This window comes from Coloeus monedula (assembly GCF_965178545.1).
Source record: "Coloeus monedula genome assembly, chromosome: 8".
Classification (NCBI taxonomy): domain Eukaryota; kingdom Metazoa; phylum Chordata; class Aves; order Passeriformes; family Corvidae; genus Coloeus; species Coloeus monedula.
This window is the reverse complement of record NC_138788.1, coordinates 26,896,605-26,919,119: the sequence shown is the minus strand read 5'-3', so window position 1 is coordinate 26,919,119 and position 22,515 is coordinate 26,896,605. Positions and strand designations below refer to the sequence as shown.

Below are 22,515 nucleotides of genomic sequence, written 5' to 3'. Positions count from 1 at the left end.
ATTGACAACTTTGGTCCAGTAAAACTAGTTTTGAACTGATTGTCTTAATAAGAAACACTTCAATTCACTTCTACTAAAAGTGATTAATCCCCAAATATAACTGAAATAAGATCATTAGCCCCCCCCTTCTTTTATTCAAAGAAAAAAAATCAGCTGCTAACCTCTTGAAAATTTTACTTTTAGAAACACTTACCGTAGAAATCGCATTTCTTCACTTTTTGAGTCATTTTCAGTAACTATTTTTGATGTGGTTACACTCACTTCTACTCCATCAACAACAAACTTCCGAGTTTTCTTTAATGTTTTCTTCTGCCTTCTAGTTTCCTAAATTAAGCATTGGTAAGTTATTACGTATTCATTTAAGTTATATTATTTTTTCCCCTTTTTCTTCATATAAAATTACATCAAATATTTCTGTGAATGTCTACTGTATAGTAATCAAGAGTCCTTCTCACTTATTAGTTGCCTCACTAATCAAGTGAGAATTTGAAAAATTCCAATAAACTGAAACTTTCTAGTAAGGAAAGAAAAACTGCAATTATTGGCTGTCCAAAGTACCAGAAGAAAAAAAAATTAAGCTAGATAAACTCTGAACAGAAATGACGCAGTTTGATTTTCAAGAGCTGAAGATAGCTTCATTTACTGTTTGCTTTTGACCATGATTTCCCCAGTCACCAACAGGTATTTAATTCTGAAAACCAGTTCTGAAATAGGGTAACAATTTACTCACCCATTTCCTTCTGCTTTGGACATAAACAAATGAGTTTAATTTTTTTATTGATCTATATTAGCCAAAAATCATATAATGATCTTGCTGACAAGCGGAGAAGTCTCAGTTGTCAGAGCTGCTGTTGTTTCATTACAAGAAGAGAGGGATCCCGGCTGAAACTGCATCATCTCCATTGTGTCAGGGCGACTGCAAACACCCTCATATTTAGCACAGCTATGCAAACCTATGATTTTTTTGTTTGGTTGTCTTTCTAGGTTTGCTTTCCCTCCATTCAAGCCCACATTACACCGTTACTACCCTAACATGGCTATATTCATTTTAATACAAAGATTACAAATACAGTTCATAGTCTGGAATTTGCTTCCTCTGAGTAAGCTCATTCATAGTGACATAACTGCATGGACACAGTACAACCACAGGATAACACTGACTGGAATAAACAAATCCAGCAGAATGTCTGCCTTGGGTCTCCCAAATCCAAACAGAGGGACAGAAGATGGAAGTGACAGGAATTCAGTATAAGATTAGATGTTCCAAGAGATTTTCCCCATTAAACAGGAATTCTGTGCATATAGCTGGTCTTCTTGAGTATCAGCTCTGAGCTACAACCATTCACAAATCTTCATGTTTAATACTGTTACACCTCCTGTTATAGGTTATACAATTATGCAATACAGTAAGACACTGATTAGCATAACAGCACAAAATCCAGACATTGTTGTACTGTGCAATTTAGAATAATTTGGTTTCTACAAAGCTTTGTATATATGTGCCTTACTGGTTTCTCACTCAGTACTTTTCTTTGTAGCAAGGTAACACTTGGAGATAATTTCAGGGTTACACTCACATGAGATTTTATATTAAAAAATATATGCTTAGGCTTACCTGTAAAGATATTGATCCTGTCTCTTTGTTTTTACTAAGGAAACTAGAAATGGACAAGTTCAAATCAATGCTGCTGTTATCAGCTGTAGAACCAGTGCCTGAATCTGCATCATTTTCCTTCAAATTCTCCGAATCCAGTTGCTGTAAAGTCTCAGTATTGCCTTGATTATCTGTTTTGACCTTCTCATTTTCTTCAGTGCTAATACTAATACTCGGGACTGGAGTGACTTCAGAGTCATCAGCTTGTTCACTGACAGCATCTTGAAGCTTATTCTTCATTATTTCATCAGAGGTAACTTCCGGATGTTCTTTGTCTGCCTGGATGTTGTTTTCCTGCATATTCTCAGGTGTGTGCTCTCCTGAATTTTGGTCCATACCAATCAGTTTATCCACCAGTTTATCAGGAATATCTTCAGGTTTGTTCTGTAATGCCTTCTGGTCTATGATGTCTTTTCCAGAGTCTTTGATCTTTGTTTCCTCTGTGCTGTTTGTATCACTGATACCCTCATTTTCATTTTCTGCCAGTTTTGTGTCTACTTCCATCACTTTATCTTGGCTTTCTGATATAGTTTCTTCAGAGCTGATTATCTCATGGACCTGCTTAGCCTGACTTTCCACTGGCTTATCCTCCAGCTCAGGTATTTTATCCCCATCACTGATGGGTGTTTCAGCAACAGCACCTATCTCCTTTATGTTGTCAATTCCATGCTTTATTAGTTCCTTTTCTTCATCAGACACTTTAACTGTAGCACAAAGCAGAGTTTCTGTAGTGGTGTCTACTACTGCCTCTTTCTGTGCTTCCCCTTTATCTTCCTTTTGCTCTGTATCTCTGTTTTCTGCAGGGACCTTTTCTTCCTCACTGTCCAAGAGGTCTGTTCTCTTCTCCTCTTCTTTTTCACCAGTTTCCTTAGAAATGCCTTCTTCAGTTTCTACCTTAATTTCAGTTATAGGTACTACTTTCAGTTTATCATCTTCTATCTGTTCATTTGCCACAGAATTTTCTTTCTCTATTTTTAAGTTAGATTCATTCTTTATTTCCACATCAAGTTCTTTACCTCCTTCCTGGGGTTCTGTATCCTCATGCATTTTTTCCAGGCTTTCTGTATGCTTTTCTGCTGGCACCATTTTACCTTGCTCATCTTCACCAGTTGGCACAGAACCGTTCTGCACTTTCACATCGCTAACGGGAGTATCGCATATGTTATCAGCCATTTTCCTAAGTTTAATGTCCTCAGATTCATCTCCGGTTGTTTTGTCCTCAATGGCATTACTTTCTGTTTTCTCAGAGAGAGATTCCAGGACAGAGGCATTCTGTGAAAGTTTATCCTCTTCAGAGCTGGCAATACTAAGGTCAGAGGATGCACGTTTCTCCGCAGGTAACTGCTAAAAAATTAAAGCAAGAAAAACATTTAATCATTTTGTAACTTAATCAAAGCAGTTTTATGGAAGAATACTTGAACAGAGATCAAAACTGTATTCACATGCAGTTATGTGAATTTGATAATCTCAGAGTCCTTCCCTTAGACTATCACAGAACAACTGCAGACAGGCTCTGAACAGAAAAGTTTCACTGTGATCAAGGAAAAGGGATCATGGTCATCAGCTACACTTCAAGGGTCTTTTTCTTTTCACATTCCTTTTTTTTTTTAATCAGTTCAGCTCCTCAACAGCCCCAGCTGCAGCTGGATTTGAAAGACAATTTTGTGCCACCTGGGCAAGGAAGAAACTGTAGCTTTAGTTGGTGTAGCACTGATAAAATGCAATATTAAGTCTTTCTTCTGCTTCACTTCGTGGTTTTTTGCTAAAAATGCCTGAGAACTTTTTATCTGGTTTTAATCACATTGAAACCTGATTAAAATGGTGAAAACCTCCAGCAGATCTGATTAACTGGCAGTACAGAACTAGAACAGAAACAGTTACCTCATTGCAGAAACTGCCGCTGCCAGAATATGAATGAATGTTATCAGATTCCTTAGAGACATCCAAAAGAATATAGTAATAAAGCATCATTTTAACCACAATTGCCCTGGCACTCTTCAAAGTGATTGTGATATCTCTCTGTCTGCATTTACTGTTAGAACCCTGTAATTTGCAGATCAGGCTTCTGATTTGCCATGGGGAACATCCTAGGTTAGCTGTTGCAGCAAGCACAGGTTTGATCGTGCATTTCCTACCTTAAGGACTTCCCAAGCATACAGAAAACAATTCCTTTTGAGTCAAAATTGCATTTAAAATATTTCTTCATGTAATTGTTCTAGAAGTTTAGTGTTGATCTCCCAGGAGTGTTTAAAACTACCCCAAGTAAATAATGTGAAGGCCTGTACCTCAAACTTTCCTACAATGCTGCTTGTGGGATACTTGATTGTGTCCCAGGGTGGACTTCACTCCAACCCTCCTGGGATCAATGGCTTAGCAGCTCCTCAGTGGAAGGAGGTGGTGGATGATCCACAGGAGGGGAGCTGGTGGGAATGCACGTTTGGAGACTGCAGGGTGGACTGGGAACACGGTAAGGAGGCCAGGGGACGTGAGGAGCGTGCTGATGGGAGAGGAGGGAATGGAGGCACCTGCTCCTGCTCGAGCGCTTGGCTTCTCCAGCAGTGCAGGGAACAGCTGCTCTGGATGGCACAAGGGAGCACAAAGTCTGAGCACTCTGCAACCTGCACCCCATCCCTGGACATCCCACCTTTTCCTCTGAGCAACCACACTTGCGCTGTAAGATTCTTAAAGCATCTTTAGAACTACATTCATTATAAAATATGTGGTTTCTTCCTTTTCTTTGATAGCCATGCTGTAAAAATCACAAACTTAGTTTACAGCATAATAGTCAAATACCTTTCTTAATCTTTTAAACACTTTATGGAATCCAAACAACGTGTTTACTATTCACCCAGTCATTATGACTTAAAACCATTTATATAAAAATCAGTTCGCAGTTTTAAAAATATCACATATGCGTGTAAAAAATGAAGATGTTAGTCTTTATTAGCTATTATTTATTAGTAGTTTTTAAGGAGTTCAAACATGCTAATTTTGAAATTGCTGACTACCTATTTTGTAATAAGGTTAGAGTATGTTTATGATATTATTCCTAGAAGACTTGATGCCAAAGTTGGGCCAATACAACTGAAACAAAATTCTTGGTGGGAAATTGGCAACCACATATTTAAAAAAGTAAATTTTAAACTGACCAGAGAATTTTCTGTTTCTTCTTCTTCATCCTCATCTTTGCCATCTTCAACTTCTTCTGTAACTTCAGCCTTAGCTTCTGCAATCAACTCTCTTATTGGTTTATTTGAAGTAACAGTAACAAATGGATGCTTGTGAAAACAAAAAAAATAAGTACAATATTAAGCGATGACTTCATAGTACACAGTGGGAAAATCATAACTTGAAAGAAATATAACTTCAGAGAAGTGTTACTTTGGTTCTCTCACATTTGAAGATTCACAATTAACATTAATCGCAACTGTCCTAATGTGTTTTTTTCTATATAAGTCTTAAAATCAAAACATTTGTATTCAAATATACTTTATAAGTAGTCTAACAAACTTGCTAAAAATAAAAATGATTCATTTATACTGACCTTTTTTACAATCCAAAGAACAGAAGTAGAAAGGTTTTTAAAAAGGTTATTTTTCCTGGAATTAAGTTTCATTTTAGTTCCACAGTTAAATTACTTCTTGACAAGCTTTATCTAAAAAATATTCTTTCTAGAAAAAAATGTGCTTTGTCTTTACAACCTTTCCTAACACAAATTAGAATTCTATCTTTTTCTTTAAGAGCAAACAGGTACCTGTTCCTCTCCTATTGCCTGAATCTTCTTTCTCTGCTGGGCCCTAGTGCTTAAATGTATTCAGCATGTGCCAGACAGATTGTGGATAAAGCAAATGGTTGCTGACGTTAAACACAACCAAATGTACCTGGTCACATCTATTCCTGTTCAGCTGTTCTGCAGTGACAGCATTACAGAGGAGGGCTGAGCACTAAAGCTTTTAAAACACCTGTCAGCAACTGGCTACAGACGTAAACAACTCCTTCATCCCTTGTAAGTATCAAAGTATAATTACTTATGCAAAGTAATTAGTTATATTACAGCAAAATATGTTAAACTAATAACCTGATCTACACTTGGTATCATTTAATCAAATTTTACCAAATAAGGATCAATTTTAAAAACAGATTGTGTGCAAACACCTAATTTGAAAATATTTAAGTAATTACTATAATACCGCTCTGCTTTTAAAAAATACAAAATACACTTGCCTTTAAACAACAGTTCTGAACAATTAACTCTTCCTACCTGTAGAAGTTGAGTTGCACTCCACCTTGCATCTACATTCTTTTCCAAACATTTCTTCAGAAAATCTTTAAAATCTGATGACCTACACACAACAAGCCAACAGGCAGAGGTTGTTCTTCTGTTTTAACATCAGACTAGCATATAAACTGAAATATTCTTTAATTTCATATGAACCTACACTACAACTCCAAGTCCTGCTACTGATTCAGGAAAACACAAAGAGAGTACAGGAACACCAAGACCAATACAGCACAAACACAATCTTTAAAAGGTTTGTCCATTAACAGAAGAATTTACTTTTTGCTCTGGACTATTAATACATCTCATCTGCTACATCACTAACTGAATGATGTGAAGATATTAAATTGACCAAACAGATAACGGCTTTTAAAAATATTTTCTTGGTATAAAAATGCTTTAGTTTCTTTTCAGCCATCTTTTTTAGATGGCTTTCAAGTCCGTTACTACAGACTTATTTTTGTAAAAAAGCTATTCCACACACATTTTAAGGCAAAACCTGTAAAATACTTCTGTATAAAAACTTCTACATAGAACTGTGACAAAAAACCCAGAGTTCCAATTGTGTACAACATATATAGGGTATGTATGTACCTGCCTTAATGCAAAAAGCTACACCACAAAGGTCGACAGGGCTCTGCTCATCAGTTTAGCAAACACACAACTTTGCATGCCTTGTACTCAAGTTGGGGAGGGAAAGCTGTCAATAAACTACAAACCATTTTGAAGGCTGTGCCAGTGTCGGCGGATCAGATTTTGCGATTTTCAGCAGCACTCGCATGGGATTTAATTCATGATGAGGTGGCTCTATTTGAGCCATTTCTATTAAAGTAATGCCAAGAGACCAGATATCAGCCTTGTAATCGTAAGGTCTGTCTTTAGAGGTCTCACACATTACTACCTCTGGAGCCATCCTGCAAAGAGAGCAACAAAGTTCCAGATTAGAAAATGCTTTTTGATCTGTTCTGAGAACAGGTCTAAACACAATCACTGAAGCATTTCCAGAAGCTCATTCTACCATCAGTATATTTACACAGTATTTTCAAGCTTGTAATATCAAATTAAAAGTAACATTAAGATACTAGTTCATACTCAAAAGTCAGCAAAAGAGTGCACTTACCAATATGGTGTACCAATAAAAGAGTCTCTTCTTTGTATTGTTCTGGTGTTTTTAGCTGATACTCCAAAATCCGCTTAAAGCAAACAGTAAAATACTATTAACAGGGTGGCAGAAAACATACTATTTTTTTTTTTACTTTACAGTTCTTTTAAAATGGTGTATGTTCCAGAGCAAACATTCTGCAGTATTAAAACTTCAAAGTGAGATAACATTTGTGTTCTGATAGCCAAGTGCCAAGGTTTTATAGCATTTATAATAAAAGATCTTGAATAAAACTTATTCTACATTTCTAAAAAAACCCCAAACTAAAATGCTACTGCTGAGCTGTGTGGGACAAAAGCAAAATATGTATTTACTGTAGGAAAAAGTGCATTACATTATTTTAATTAAAATTTCTTTAGCCGATGAAGTCTGTATTCATCAAAGATGACATCAACTATCTGATTAATTCAAAAACTCATTCAGTTTTTAATTTTAGGACTCAGATTTTCATGAAGTTACACCTTTCCTTCATCTTACAGGTTTCTTTCCACATGATTTTTCACTTTATAATAAATATCTGAAAGCTTGCATATGCACATTTCATGTAATATCTACCCAAAAAACAACTTCATCTCTTTGCAATTACTTATCTATAAAGCATTACATCTCTCACTTAAAAAAAAGATGACATTCAAATAAGTGTTATATGCTTATAACAGACAATTTTCTTAATGAAGATCTAGAGATTAGTGCAAAGGGACAAATAGCCATATGTTGCCATCTTTAATCTGTACAAAATTACTTGATGAGCTCAATACTTGAGAAGTCTAATTTTGCTCTGTGAAAAAAAAAATCAGGACTAAAATCTATTGGTTCAAATGCAAAAACTCTGAAATTCTGAGGGACTACAGGTATTTAAATAATAAAACTCATATCCATATAAAAATAAAATGCAATGAAAGAAATTTACCTGCCATTCACATATCTGTAAAACAAGGAATTACCCATTTCTTTGTATAACAGAATCCACATACAAGTAGTTTAAAAGGAGTAAAATGCTCCTTCAAAGGATGCTGTACATTTTTCAAAACTAAATCAAGTCTTTTTTTAGAAATCTTAATTAGCAAACCTGAATGCATCACCAAATGCACGTGTGGAAGAAATCTCTCTGTGGTCTGAACTGTTAAGTAGTATCTTGACAGCCTGCAAGGTGCTGTGTACCAGTTAAGCTTGACAAAACCTTAAAATAGTTCCAAGTCTGTATGAGGAGAAGCGAGGTCATGTGAGGAAATGAACTGAAACAAATTACTCTCTCTGACCACGAGACTCCTGCTATCATCTGAGTTTTCTTTGATAGCAGTGCCAGGAAACTAAGACAGTGGTTCTATTACATTTAAAAATCAGGCTGCGACCCCGAGTGCATCACTAAATGCTCAGGCTTCAAAGAAAAGCTACACCAGTAAAGTTACATGTACTCTGCAGTCTAAAAGAAAGCCAGATGCAAGGACTGTGTGTACAAGCAATAATCTTGTATGAAGGGATCCGGGGAAAAGCACAAACACACTGAACTGATCAATACAGCAAAGCAGGTTCCTAAATATTCTCCGTTTCTTAATAGAGAAGGTGCACTGTACCTTGCTGAGACTGTGATCAATTCGAGTTAGGCAGGAGATATATTTCTGAATTTTGACATTCTTGCTTCCATTTAAAAGGAATGTCTGTATCAAGGCTGCAAATTTAGAGCCCCAGTTCCCTGTGGCAATATTCTGATTCTCCTTACCTTTGCCCTCTGTGCATCCAAAGAAATACAATTGATCACACACCACTCAGAGGGAAGGCTTTGAGAGCACGGGAGGGGATGTCATGGAAGTATGCCATGGGTAGAGCCACTGTAAAGGCTGACAGCTTATACACATTTTCCCCTGAAACAAAGTGGATCCAGATAATTCCTGCCCTTTCCTGGCTGAATGAAGGGATGCTATTCACCACCACCAGCCCTTTGTCAGTTCTGCATGGAGGAATGCTCAGCAGAGTAAACATGTGGATGATTGCTTAAATTGAGAAAAAAAAAAAATCAGAAATCAATAATAGTAAGCTTGTATTAATTTTGTTCCAGACTGTTCTGTCTTAATTTCAGTGCAAAAATTGAAAAAGGCATGGGAAAACTAAGATGGTTAATTATTACTTTTCTCTCAATAAAGGAAGAGACAACAGTACAAGGTACTGCTTTTTGGTGATCATGAAGAATGTTCCTTTTCCAAACAAACAACTTCAAAGGCAAGTTCTGATGTTATCACAGTAAAGGTAAGTATAATCAGGAACTTTATACTAAGAAACAGTAAGATCTATGATGACTTCCTGTGCTGATTTTGAAGTATGGAAGATGTGACAAATATGGTCAGGATATTTGCTCAAGCTTTTTTTTTCCCCTTGATAGTATCAAACCATTTGCTTCTGAAAAACATCTCATTGTTAGATGGGTATTTCAGTAGGTAAATATTGAACTCTGACAAACTACAGCCTAAGGAAAATACTATTAAAACACCATACCAAGTTCCAGGACAGAGTTTTATTTGAAACATGCTTACCTAGTTTAATGTCTCCATCTAATGTGAAAAGAATATTGCCAGCTTTTAGATCTCTGTGGATGATCTTATTCTCATGCAAGTAGTTCAGTGCTTCTAGTGTCTGCCTGCACACCACTTTGATCTGTGGCTCTGTTAATGGTCTTTCAAGCTCTACAAGAGAGAGACAGAAATAATCACAACATTTTTGCATTTTACGTTATGTGTTCATAGCAAATGCTACAGTAATATATGGGAAAACTAATTAATCTGACAGATTCTAAGCATCACATGTCAGAAGAAAATTCTATCTTAGAATATTTCCTCCTTCCAATAAAGATCTCATTCCTTGAACCCAACCCCCTTCTCATTATGAATTATGTATACCTACATATCAGAACTGTGAAAAAGCTACATAGTTTAGAGACTGGTTCTTTTGTGTGGTACATAGAGATGCTAAAGACCAGGTCTTTTACTTACTGGTATTAGCATTCACCTATTTTGAAGAATAAGCAGAGAAAAATCCCTAACTTTAATGTAGATGCAATATGAAGAATTATCACAATGTAATTTGGAAGGTGGCAGTGGAAGGAGAAGGATGAGATCCTCAAAAGGGCTCATACAGATTATGTTATGACAGCAGACAGCTCCATAAGCAGATAACTCTTGACTTTCACTTAAAGAATCAAGACAAAAATATGCTTGGAAAAGTAAATAGACACTTTCAAAATGAAAGATACAGGTGTAAATACTAATTTTTAAACCCCAACATTCAAAACATATAGCACACCAATTACATAAATATTTGCATATCAATACAATACACATATGAAACAAGTCTTACTTACCCAACATCACTGCATCTACTGCTCCTCCTGCACAAAATTCAATCAGGATCTGCATATAAACAAAAAAACCAAAACCAGAAATTAGAAATTAAATAGTTCCACTGAATGGAATCATTGATTAAGGGAGCATTATTGGGAGATCAGAGTTCCAGACTACTTGGCCTCAACAAATTATTTTTCTAACCTGCAAGATATTGGTACTGTTACCCAGTAGGGCTGTGCTGCTTGAGCAAATTATTTGAAAATGCCTCGAGACCCTCACACAAAAGTTTTAATCCAAGTATAAAATAGCATAATAAAACTTATAAAACATAATGACACAGTCAGCTTAAATCTACTCCTTGTAATGTGATTTACATAATCCTTGCAAACTCATTTCTCGGTTATTAAGCTCTACTTCTATACTATAATCTCTGACTGAAAAGTCCAAGAGCTAAATGATTTTCCAGTAGCTGATGCTATCTCCTATATTGTTTCAGAGGAGATGAAAATATGGAAAAACACTCTTGAAAGCTACAGAAAATTACTAAATTCAGATGTTTACATTAATTTTCCTGCACTTTCATTCATACTTACTATACATCAAGGCCTTTATCCCAGAATGCAATAATACTAGAACAAGTCCATCTCCAGTTCTGAGTTTCCATTTGAAACAAAAATATATTGCAATTATTTTTGAGCACAAATTATGCTGATATGAAGGACAGAAAGAATATACATAAAGGAGAAAGAGGGGAGACAAAGGAAATGAGGGGAGCAAGAAAGAGGAAATGTCATCCAAGACTGATACCCCACTCTTCCTCATGTGTTTTTTATTAATTTGCACTTTAAACATTAAATTATAATCTTCCGTCTGACAGCTAAGAAGTATTTCTTGTCAGAATCTCAACAGTCAGTCAATGTTCTTGGAAATAGTATCTTTTGGTTTTTTTCTGTAGAGTAATTTAAAAATCAGAGTATAATTGCCCATAAAAGAGGAGACCTCAAAGTATACCTTGTACCACAACACTTCAAATTATTATTGCACAATAATATTATTATCCCCACAACAATGGTACCAACAAATGTATTATTTAATGCAACTCTTTGTAAATCCTATAAACATTATTCCATTTACATGCTTCTGTGTGCGGAATAGTTAAACGTGGGAAATTGTACATAAAGAATTTATTTCTCTAAAATTTGTAGTTTGGTCTGACAGAGGTCTCTTTGCTCGAGAAATCATGTTTCTAAACTTGGAAAGCAAAACTGTATTTAATGTCCAACTATCATTCTGTTTTTCCCCTGCATGAAATTCTGTTTATTTACCACATCATAATCCTCATGCCTTTCAAGCCCCTGCATTTCACTGTAACTATGTAGCTACGATTTTATTTTCAAAGTATTTACTTCTATCTTTATTCCGCCAGTGAAGCCTACCCACTCAGTTTCATATTGTGCTTCTATGCATACTTGCTTTCATGCTGACCTTCACGCATAGAAATTTTTTCAGTATTCCACTGTTTTATATAATATTTTACTCCGCACTGAGATCACCAAGTTTTGAGCTTAGCAAAATAAATGTGCATCAGGAAACATAGTATTACACTTCCACCATTTGCTCAAAGGATAAAGTTTATTTGTAAGGCTCCCAAGGAAATTTTCTTTTACTTGTTTTAGGTATCTTTTTGAAGTATAAACTCTTAAAAAAACCCCCAACCATGTATTCTTTGTACCATTCCAAAAGCACCTATAAATATTGCACTGAATGACCTAAAAGTACAAACTGTATTGTCACAGCTAAAGCTATCCAAGCAGACACACAGGATGTAGCACAGCAGGGATGTGCAGTCCCACGTAGGCTCACTGCACATCAAGGTACAAATACCCAGGGTTTAAGTAAATTAATTATGGTTCAAGTCCTGGTAAACTGTCCTTCCTGGGAGTGCCAATAAACTCACTGGTATCTAAAGTACATACTTCACAGGCTGACCTTTTCAGCATATTATTTATTTTTCCAGGTGTGGTTCTGAACCTCACTCTAAATCATGCTAATGTAATTAAAATCTGAGTCCTGGTGTTACAAGTAAGCATCAGCTGATAACTCTCTCAATACACCAAAATGAACTGCTAATTTCCACATTTTAGATTCAAACCCCTGACCAAATGACTCAGAGTAACACAATTCTACAGTGACAATTTCCTAAGTCATACTCACAATTTACAAATTAGTTTTGAAACCGAGTAGCTATCCCAACAGTGACAACCCAGAAGAAATCTGACTGACAAATGATATTTTGATAAAGAAAAAAGTGTAATTTCAGTAACCTTTTGAAATAAGCAAAAGCATTTAGAAAATGAAAGATACCTACCCACAGATTGTTTTCATAGTAGAAAGCATCTAGGAGCTTGACAATATTAGGATGATCACAGGATGCTAAAATATCAATCTCCACCATATAATCTTCAAGTTCTTCTTCTGATTTAGTATCTATCACCTTTGCAGCAGCCAGAACTTTTGTTTCTTTGTTCTGAGCCTGTAAAAGAAAAGTCACAGGAAACACATACATGAACTTCACCAGCCAACTGGCACCAGCAAAAAAAAACCCCACAAATAAACCAACCCTCTCCACACTACTGTACAATTTTCCTGCCTCTAGTTTCATCCTCTACAAAAAGAGAACACCTGCATATTAAAGAGAAGATAAAATCTAGTAGAAAAAGGGTTTAATAACTTTTCTCAATGTCAAGAAACAATGAAAGACAAGAATGTAAAAAAACTTAATTCTCATCACATTCTTTAAACCATTATCATGCAGTCAATAGCTCAGGATAATTGCTGCCTTACTAAGATGAAGTTTTGTGCTGCTCCTCAAACACCATCCATTAACACGTGGCAAGGAGTACGAAGGAGCCTCTACCCTCTGTTTCTGCCCTTCTGACTCTCCCCACATTGTGGCAGCACCGCTGTTCCCAAAGCCGCACAGAGAACCAGATCCTCCCCAGGAACCAGCAGGTTGCTCCTCTTCAGCCAGGGGCTGTATGCAAGCTCCCGGCTTGAAGAGCTGCCAAGCCATCATCAGTTTGTCTGGGCATTTTGCTCCCTTTGCTTCAGCAGCCTGGGAGGACTCCCACAGATGGGACTCCTGGAAGGTGGGGCACTGGAAATGCTGCCAGCCTCTATTACTTCTCACCCGCAGACCAGGGGGGACCTGGTGCTGCTGCAGTGATAGGGACAACTACAGAACAAGTAAAACAAGCAAAGGGAAAACAAGACTGGGGGTAGGGGGTACCCAAGGAAAAGAAAAGGCATTTCTGCTAAGCATTTAAATATTCTTTGGCTTTTTTCAAACATAAGAAATTACAGACAATTCAAGTGACTTATTTAAATAGTAAAACATTTCAGAAACAAGGAAATACTACTTATTAACAGAATACTGCTGAAACCTAATCACAAAAAATTATATACACTCTCTAATAATTCTCTTGTAAGTTATGTTTGAAGGAATGCTCAATTTCAAGCTGCAGCAAGCTTTAAACAAGGAGGTGTATTTTTCTCAAGCCATCATAAAAACACTATTTTGTCAAGTAGTGACATTCCCAGTGGCTAGCTCTGAATAAAGGAAGTGCAGGACTGAAGTCTACTTCAACCATTGTATGTGAAGACCACAAAGCGAAGTCCTACATTTACTCCACTGAGTTTTTGACATTCAAATGAAATAAATGGCAAGGAGGGACAGAGGCTCTCTCAAAAGCAGCAAAAGACAAGGATCTGCAGGGGCAATTCCAACTTTTGATGTGAAGCATCACAAGGTGGTTCATCCTGTCTCTCTGCTGATGTGGATTGTGCATGGCCCCAAACCTATTTGGGATGATCCAAGGACAGGACACAGCAAAAATCCCAAAACCTGAGCTTTGTCACCTACAGACTTTATACCAATATCAGACAAAAGCTGGTATCAGACAGCAAGTAAGAACTCTTAAGAATAACTTTGAAGGTCTAAATATTATTACTTGCCCAGCTATAAATAATTCTCTCAATGTGGCAAAAGATAATAAAATATTTAAAGATAAACATTTATATTAACATTCAGTAAAACAGCAGTAACAGCAAACCACACTTCTAAAGCATAGTCCCAGCTGATTCATCTCATGTTGAGGGTAAAGGTTTTCCATTACATTTCTTTTTATCTCAATATTCTTTCCAAAACAAAAACCAACCAAATCTTCCCAACCTCAATATTTGCCCTCCCATGTTTAACAACAAAGATAAGAAATCTGTATAACATCATTTGAAAACCAACTACTGAGAAGCTTTCCAACACACATTCTAATAATAAAAAGGAAAAGGTCTGCTTAGTAACGCAAACAACACTTGTTTTGGTTTCATGCTTTGTAGCAAGAATGAAAGACCAACCTTCCTATTCTAGAGCTGCACTGTAAATTTATCACAAAAAGTGAAACAGATGTCTAACCACAACAGAACTAGACTTGGTAGCTTTACATGTTCAGAAAAAAATGGTTTTTAAAGCATCTTTCTAAAGAACTCCAATTTTAACTGTAAATGTACTTTTTTGAAACATGCATGGCCACACACTCTTCACTGCAGCCTAAAGGATACTTAAGAAAATAAAGCTGAAATTAATTTTTACACGAATTTGCTTCCAAACTATATAATGGCAATAATCTTTTGTTTAAATAAAACCATCTACATCAGGTAACAGATGTTACTGCTTTCAGATTCAGTTTTACCTTTGAGCAAGAAAGGCATTGCTAAGTTAGTGTGAATGATTACACACTCGGGAGTTTGCTGCATTTACAGCACACATTGTCTTTTTCTACTGATAGAACACTTTGTATTTTGATTTTTTCCCAGATCCTTTTGCTTGAAGTTAACTAGAAATCTGCTTTGAGTAAGTTTCTATGATTTTCTCCTTTCGGCAGCTCTATTAAAACACCTTGCTACAAACCATGAATTATTATAGAGACAGTGTGGTTATCTTTATGAGCATCTTAGCAATTATAAACAAAACAAATGTTTGCCTTTGTTCTGACTTAAAATAGTAAAATTTTGTAGGTCTAGATCCAGACTTTTTTCCCCAGCTCTTAAAAGAAAAAAATATTTAGAATTAGCATATTTCCCCATGGTATTTCTGAGGACTGATGAAACATTTTAAGTATACATCAAGTTACACCTGAAAAAAAATTGTATCTTTTAAAGCTATTTTTGACTAAGGCATTAGTCACCTCCACCCCACAATGCACTCTATAAAAAATACCCATCTATTTGACTTACTGTAAGAAACGTGCTCTTTTGAACTGTGTAGGAAAGGATTTTACTGTTAATGCATAAGATTTATGAATCACTGTACTGTACTGAGAAAAAAAAACCTCTTTGGATTAGGAGGAACAAAAAGCACTTGCAACTTTGTGTGGGCATGTTTGTTTTTTCTAAACTTTGGCTGAAGTCTTTCTTCTTCCACATAACGTTCTCCAAAGGTCAGAGCCAGAGCAAAAATGATTGTGTAGACACAGTCTTGATTTGCACATGGAAATTCTGCATTTGGGTACACCAACATTTAAAGTCACCCTGCCATTTATGTTACAGGACGTATTTTGAAAGGGCAGAACTTCTGAGTAGCTGTAGCCCAGCATTTTCTTCCTATATTTTAGCTCTCAAGTACCAATTCAATTTATTCTAAATGCTCTGCTTAAATACATTTGATTCTGCTTCTATGATTAAGTGACTTAAACCTCAGTCCTAAGCGAAGAAATCCAAACTGGCATCTTCAATGGTTATGTGGAGACAAGGAAGAAAGGGGTAGAAGGATTAATTAACAAAATTTGATCTTTTTAAAAGATACATACATAATAGCTGAAAACTGAATTGGAATAACTCATTCTGTCAAGATCTGACTAATGCAAGATGACATGGATATTATTAACTATTACATGCAACAACACACAAATATTGCAATCCTTTCAGTAAAACTCCTATTTGGATTATGTATTGAAAGTTACTACAGCAAACATTTTAACTTAAGGAGAGAGAATGCACAAGGAAATAACAAGCTCTATTTTACAGCATGGTTTTTGCAGTGGATGGCACAGTCTCATCAGCTGTCAACACACAGAAAAGCACAGTTAATTCTAAGTTGAAGTACTTTAATAAAGATGGATTGCAGGCCTGTATAGAATAAATCATCTTAAAAACTACAACTTGTAAATTAATTTGCCTGAAACATCCCTTACACAAGACTGGCAACGTACATCTAATGCACAAAAGTGTTGTACAAATCTGAAAACATCTCAAGAAAGAAGAGCAACCATTCCACACAAAACCAGGACCTGCAAGTATGTGAAATTAGTGGCTCCTCCCTAACAATGCTGGATTTTTGCACAGTATCATATAACTAAATGTAAGTTCTAGAGGCAGAAGCTTTGTGAAGAGACTGACAGCAGAATATTAAAAGGCAGGTTTACTATCTGGGCACTAGGCCAAGAAGTTGCATATTCCCAGCCCTGGACAGCAGGGAGAGCAGAGCCACCGTTCCAGAGTAATAGGATTACAGCTCAGAGATAACACATAGCCTTTCATCTTCTGATGACCAATATGAAGTTTCAGCCTGATTGTGAGGAGCTGTTTCAGTTTCCTATTGCCAGCAAACGCTTCCTTCCCAACTGTGCATCTCCTCTGCAATGCAGCTTTAAAAATTAAAAAATATTTACAACTGGAAAAAAGTTAAGTACATCCTTCGCTTCTTGTTCAGCCAGCCACAAACCAAACTGAGATATGAGAGAGAAAATAATTCGTCACCTTTCCTCCTGATGCCTGATCTCTTGTAAAATGTTACATAACCCCACTGCATGTTTTGCAGGCAGCAAAACAAATCAATTAAGAAGCATTTCCTTTCTGACTCATTCTTCTCAACAAAACTGTATCGTTATAATCATGGATCATCAAAGTTGTCAAAAAGGGGAAAATACGCACATCCCTATTCAGTGAAAGATGTTTTTCCCACATAAAAAGCTCCACTTTTGTGTAAACTTGGGATTGTCAGCTCTAGTTCCATGTAAGTTTTCTGATGGTACCTGGGTAATCAGTACTGAAAAGCTGGCCTTGTACAACACAAAGGCAGATGTTTCTCTGAGCTACGGCAAAGCAGAGATTTCAGTCTTTCTTAAAACATATGAATAAAGGAAAAAAAAATCGCTCTCATTTTAAATTTTAGCAGCTTTATCAAACAAAGCTATAAAAAGTAGTCTGCCCTAGTGGAACAGCTACAGTGGACTTTGTTTTGTATATTTAACATTGTCCTGGATATTTTGAAAGTGAAAAAATCCTGTGTGATTGACTAGTATCAAGTGTTCAAATTTATTTTCAAAAACATGGAAAGATGTTTTTTATTAGCAAATTTTAGAAAAGAAATCTACTGTAGTCAGATAAAAGGAAGCATTAATTCTAACACCAAATGTTAAAAAATGTAATTAAAAATATCAGTTTGAATTCAAGAGCAAATAGCTACTCTTGCAATATTAAACCACAATTTTAACAAGAAATCACAAGTTCAGCCAATGAAGACAGCAACCCCCACAGATTTCTGCAAAGTTAAAATGAGCCAGTCATTTCAAAGAAGTTGTTATTTTGCAACAGTCTTCACTGCACGATGTTTGAAATAGTCGTAGTAATAAATTTTTTTTAAAGGAGATTATTTCAATTTTTCATTTAATTATAGATATGGTTGACCCAAGGAATTAAAAACCAGCTAATTTCAGTTATACCTGCTGAAACTTATTGAAATTACTGTTACAGAAGATCTATTCAAAAGATAATGAAAGGACAGTATCTCCCAAAGAAGATGATACACCCTTGAACTACAGCTGACCAGCCAAACATTTTCCCAGCATGCACCAAGTATCACAGCTACCCTACTATGCAGTTTTTTCTACTTAAAAAGAAGTTAATTAAATTCAGTTTCCCTGTTTAATGCTAGGGGGAAAAAAAAATCCAACACTGAAATAGAAATACAGATAAAAGTGCCTCTATTTCCTACAAGCAAACGCTATTCCTAGGAAAGTGGAGGCCAGGGTTCAACCCCAACTGCTGAAGCATCTTTATGATCCTGTGGTCTGGTGCTGCCTTTGTGGCTATGCTCGTTTAGGAGCTGTTTCCATGACAACTTCACTCTTTTAACATTATCCTTGTACTTCGTACTTACTGTGGTTCTTCTGCTTCCTCCACAGTTGGTTTCTGAGGATTCCACAAGTTATTTTTGGGAGTGGTATGAAATATAACTTTCATGTTTAACCTGATGTTTCCTGCTAAGTATTGTCATTAATTCTGTGTTATTTTGTGTACTAGCTAAGCACAATTCCCATCCTGATTGCACATGCTTTGTGCCACTGAAATTACAATACTTATATTCTTCTTGGAAAAGTACATGGGCTGAACTGGCAAGTATGTGCAAAATAACTGAAACAATTCTTTAGAGTAAACTTAACAGAGAAGAGGATCTCAGATTTCGGCATAATTCTTATTTAAGCAAATACATTTAAAACACAGGATGAAAAATAAGAAAAAAATTGCTACATACTGGCAAGAAGAAAACAGCTATGCTGTTCTATAATAACACATCTTATTTTCCCTTCTCTTGCTGCATGATGGTTTCCATAAAGCAACAGGGAAAACCAGCTGATGATATTGGGAAAACATTTGCAACTAAAGCATTAGGTGGTGTTAGAGGTGTAAGTGCAAAGGAGTGGTATTTTCCCCCTAAATTCAGTTATAATAACTGTACAACCTGCTTGCTAAAGCAGCATTAAAACACACAATACTGCATTACAATCAACTCCTAAACTTGAGAAGGGGGAGGTGTGACAAATTGAGATTTATCCCTGCAGGGTTAAGCTGCTTTGCCAGTATCTTTCCCCTGCAGAGGACACTAACAGTTGCTGGCAGAGGTTCTCAGTTTTATCCAGCAACAGACAATGTCAGCTACAAACTAATTTAAAACTTCCCAGGAAAGACAGTAACACAGTGGATCTTCATCTTGGATTACAAACATCCTGCAATTATTTATTTGGTTTTGTGCTATTAGAAAAAAAAAAAAAACTTAATGCTTACTAATTTATTTTAGTGACTACAGCTTAAAAATTAGTCTAGTCTAGTAATAAACACACCTTTATTCCAAATAACCTAATTAAGAATGCTTCCAAGAAACAATGTTATCAAGAAATAATTTTTAATCAAACCATAATTACTAACTTTGTCTTAATTCTACTGAACAGCTAAACAAGTCAGAGTTGAAGCTGTGTACAGACTGTTGTTTTATCAGAAAATTATCCCACTGACAGGTGGAGAATTTTATGATTTGCTTTTCATAATTTTATGATTTGTCTGAACATAGGATTTAAGAAACCTCCGATTCCTTCACCTGAGGATTCTGTTAGAATCTTGCTTCTAATCATTTAACATCTGTAACAAGCTTTAGCTCACTGGAGCCCAGAGCCAGCGTTACTCCTGCTAAGCCCCTTTCCCAGGGAGACATTTGGAGCTGTTAAAGCTCACTCTGGAGCCTTCTGCAGACAGAGACACCACTGAGTCTTTTGGCTGCACGTAGCACAAAGTCATTTTGTTTACTCGCACTTTGCAGAGTAGTGTACATCCACAGATGTACGAGTACCAGTCTAGTACACTCCTTTGTTCTTTTCCTTGCCTTTTTTTTTATTTTTTTTTTTTTAAATAGAGTGGCTTGGTCAACCCACAGCTCCTTGGAGTTAAGTTACAAAACAAAACTGAGATCTGCTTTGCCCAGAGCTTTTCAGCCAGATCAGATGCAAGATGGCTACAGCTGTTTGCTGACCCAGCACAGCCATTCATTATAACAAAACAAGAAAAAAAGCAGTACATCTGACTTGAGCATGGAAAATTCTGTCCTTCCTAACTGGGTATGAACAAGTCAACAAAATAATAAAGAAAGAAAAATGACAATTTCTTTGGACTTTTTAAGAACCCTTCAACAAAGGCCTTCTGACATGTTACTAGGGAAACTACATAACCATAGAAATGCAATGTGGAATAGTCATTAAGTTAAAAAAACTTGCTGTCCAAAAAGTAAAGAATATTATTAAAAACTCTACATTTCATATAGTAAAAGGAAGGCATTAAAAGACCTGCACCAAGACAATTTATTTTATATATTTATTGCAGAAGACGACGGCCTATAACAGATGTAACTTAACTATCATTTAAAGTGTAAACATCTTACTAGCTCAAATATATGGGCAATTTGAGAAAAGGTTCTGTATAATTTGATACTGCAATGTGAGCCATATTCAAATCTCCCAATAAGCACAGCTAAATAGCCAGAGGGGAAAGATTAAATTAAGAGATGAAGTGTCATCACCCCTTTTCATTCTTTGTCCTCCTAAAATGAACAACAAATGCAGTATACTTCATATATTTTAAGATAAAAATATAAACTATATATGCAGTTTAAGACTCAGTGTTTTATGAAGAGATACAGTTGTAGCAGAGGGAAAGGAAATGAGACTACATCAATACCACACTGAAACTGGCAACAGCTCTTGCAAAACTATCAAAGCATATATTCTGTTGCTTCATGCATACTCTAGTCTGTTAAAATGAAACTTCCTCTATTTCTGAAGGAGTAAAAGCAAGAAGTAGAGTAGATTTAGAAAGTTTTAACTAAAAAAGCTGTACATCATCATCCCTCACTTTTAAGTAAAATTGTTACAGAAACTAATTCATATTCTATTTATGGTATTGATATATTTTTTTTAAAATAAATTTTAGAATTCTAGAGGGGAGTCATTGGTGCCTTACATACACATCTCTAAGGCAATCTAACAGAAACTAACTGCAAAGACAGCAACAACAACAAAAAAATCAATAGAGTTAAGCTGGTGTCATTCAGTGCTCTGCAACGTAAACAAGTTATTTTCAAGTCAGTCCTACCAAGATAAACTTTATTAATTATAAAATTCCCTCTGCTGGTATATGCTATTTAATGCTGGTACAGCCTATGACTTGCAAGTAGTTTCTCCTTTGTTGTTAATCCTGACCCTAAAGTTACACAGCACCTCACAAGCACAAAATGAAATTTCAAAAGGTGCCTTACACAGTTTAGATGAGCTGGCTACCTTTGTGCTGCAAAAATGAGATCTTAAGAGATGAGAAAGAGCCATCTCAATAAACATTTGGTATTCCTTGACAACTGGCTATTCAAGTACCACAAAAATAGCATCCTGGGTTCTGTAAATGAACTTCATTCATATTCAGCACAGTAGTGGAATATGCTGCTTCTGATGCTGCCTTTCAGATTAATTGTTTGGTTTGTTGGTGTTTTTTTAATTGTTGAATTTAAACAACTAACCAATTATGAAAACCGACTACTCTGAGAAACTGTATGAATGCAAATCCTATTACTTAACAGTAGATTTCAAAGAGAATTTTAATTTAGAAACATGCTGATGATGATGATATTTTTCAAATTCTCATGTTCTATGCACTTGCTGTTTGACATTTTACTGATTAGTGTAATTTGTTCAGAATTTACCTAGAATGCTACTGATAAACACAAACAGCCATGGGAATAATTGCATTACTTGATAAAATTATTTTTTTAAAAATCCAGATAAACAAATAAAGACAAAATTCTTCAAAGCTCAAATTTCCTTGCAAAATTTCTTTGCAAAGCTCAATGCAAAAACTACACAGAAGAAAACCAAGTGCTATACCCATACACTTGCAACTAACAAACTTTTATCAATACAAGGTTTTCATGTAATGTTGGAACATTGTTCTTCCTCTGACAGAACTGTTGAGAGTCATGGTAACACTAAGCAGTTAGACACACAAGATGTTCAGGAGGAAGCACTCTTCTTGCCTCCCAACAGGGTGGCAATGCTACTTTCAATGGAGTTGTAGAAGCTTTATTTCGCCCATGTCCCCAAGACGTGACGTTGCACGGCTCTTAGGAGGAAATCTGTTGAGGGAAAACTACTTCGTCTCTTCATTCTTCTTCTCCCTCTCTCTCATGTTTATTTTTTTAATTTATTATTAGGAT

General features: G+C 35.9%; 1 protein-coding gene across 2 annotated transcripts in view; it reads right to left on the bottom strand.

Moving 5' to 3' along the window:
- The window catches only part of SLK (STE20 like kinase), a 45,181-nt gene that overhangs the window by 12,262 nt on the left and 10,404 nt on the right, over positions 1 to 22,515 (bottom strand). The window contains exons 2-10 of one of the 2 annotated variants that reach the window (XM_082286511.1): positions 12,799 to 12,963; positions 10,448 to 10,496; positions 9,624 to 9,773; positions 7,054 to 7,126; positions 6,653 to 6,847; positions 5,916 to 5,997; positions 4,804 to 4,932; positions 1,616 to 2,998; positions 194 to 324 (exon numbers count right to left, since the gene is read on the bottom strand). In XM_082286511.1, coding sequence (XP_082142637.1) covers positions 194 to 324; positions 1,616 to 2,998; positions 4,804 to 4,932; positions 5,916 to 5,997; positions 6,653 to 6,847; positions 7,054 to 7,126; positions 9,624 to 9,773; positions 10,448 to 10,496; positions 12,799 to 12,963 — 2,357 coding nt within the window. The remainder of the gene's footprint in view (positions 1 to 193; positions 325 to 1,615; positions 2,999 to 4,803; positions 4,933 to 5,915; positions 5,998 to 6,652; positions 6,848 to 7,053; positions 7,127 to 9,623; positions 9,774 to 10,447; positions 10,497 to 12,798; positions 12,964 to 22,515) is intronic. The other variant, XM_082286512.1, reaches the window with a different exon arrangement.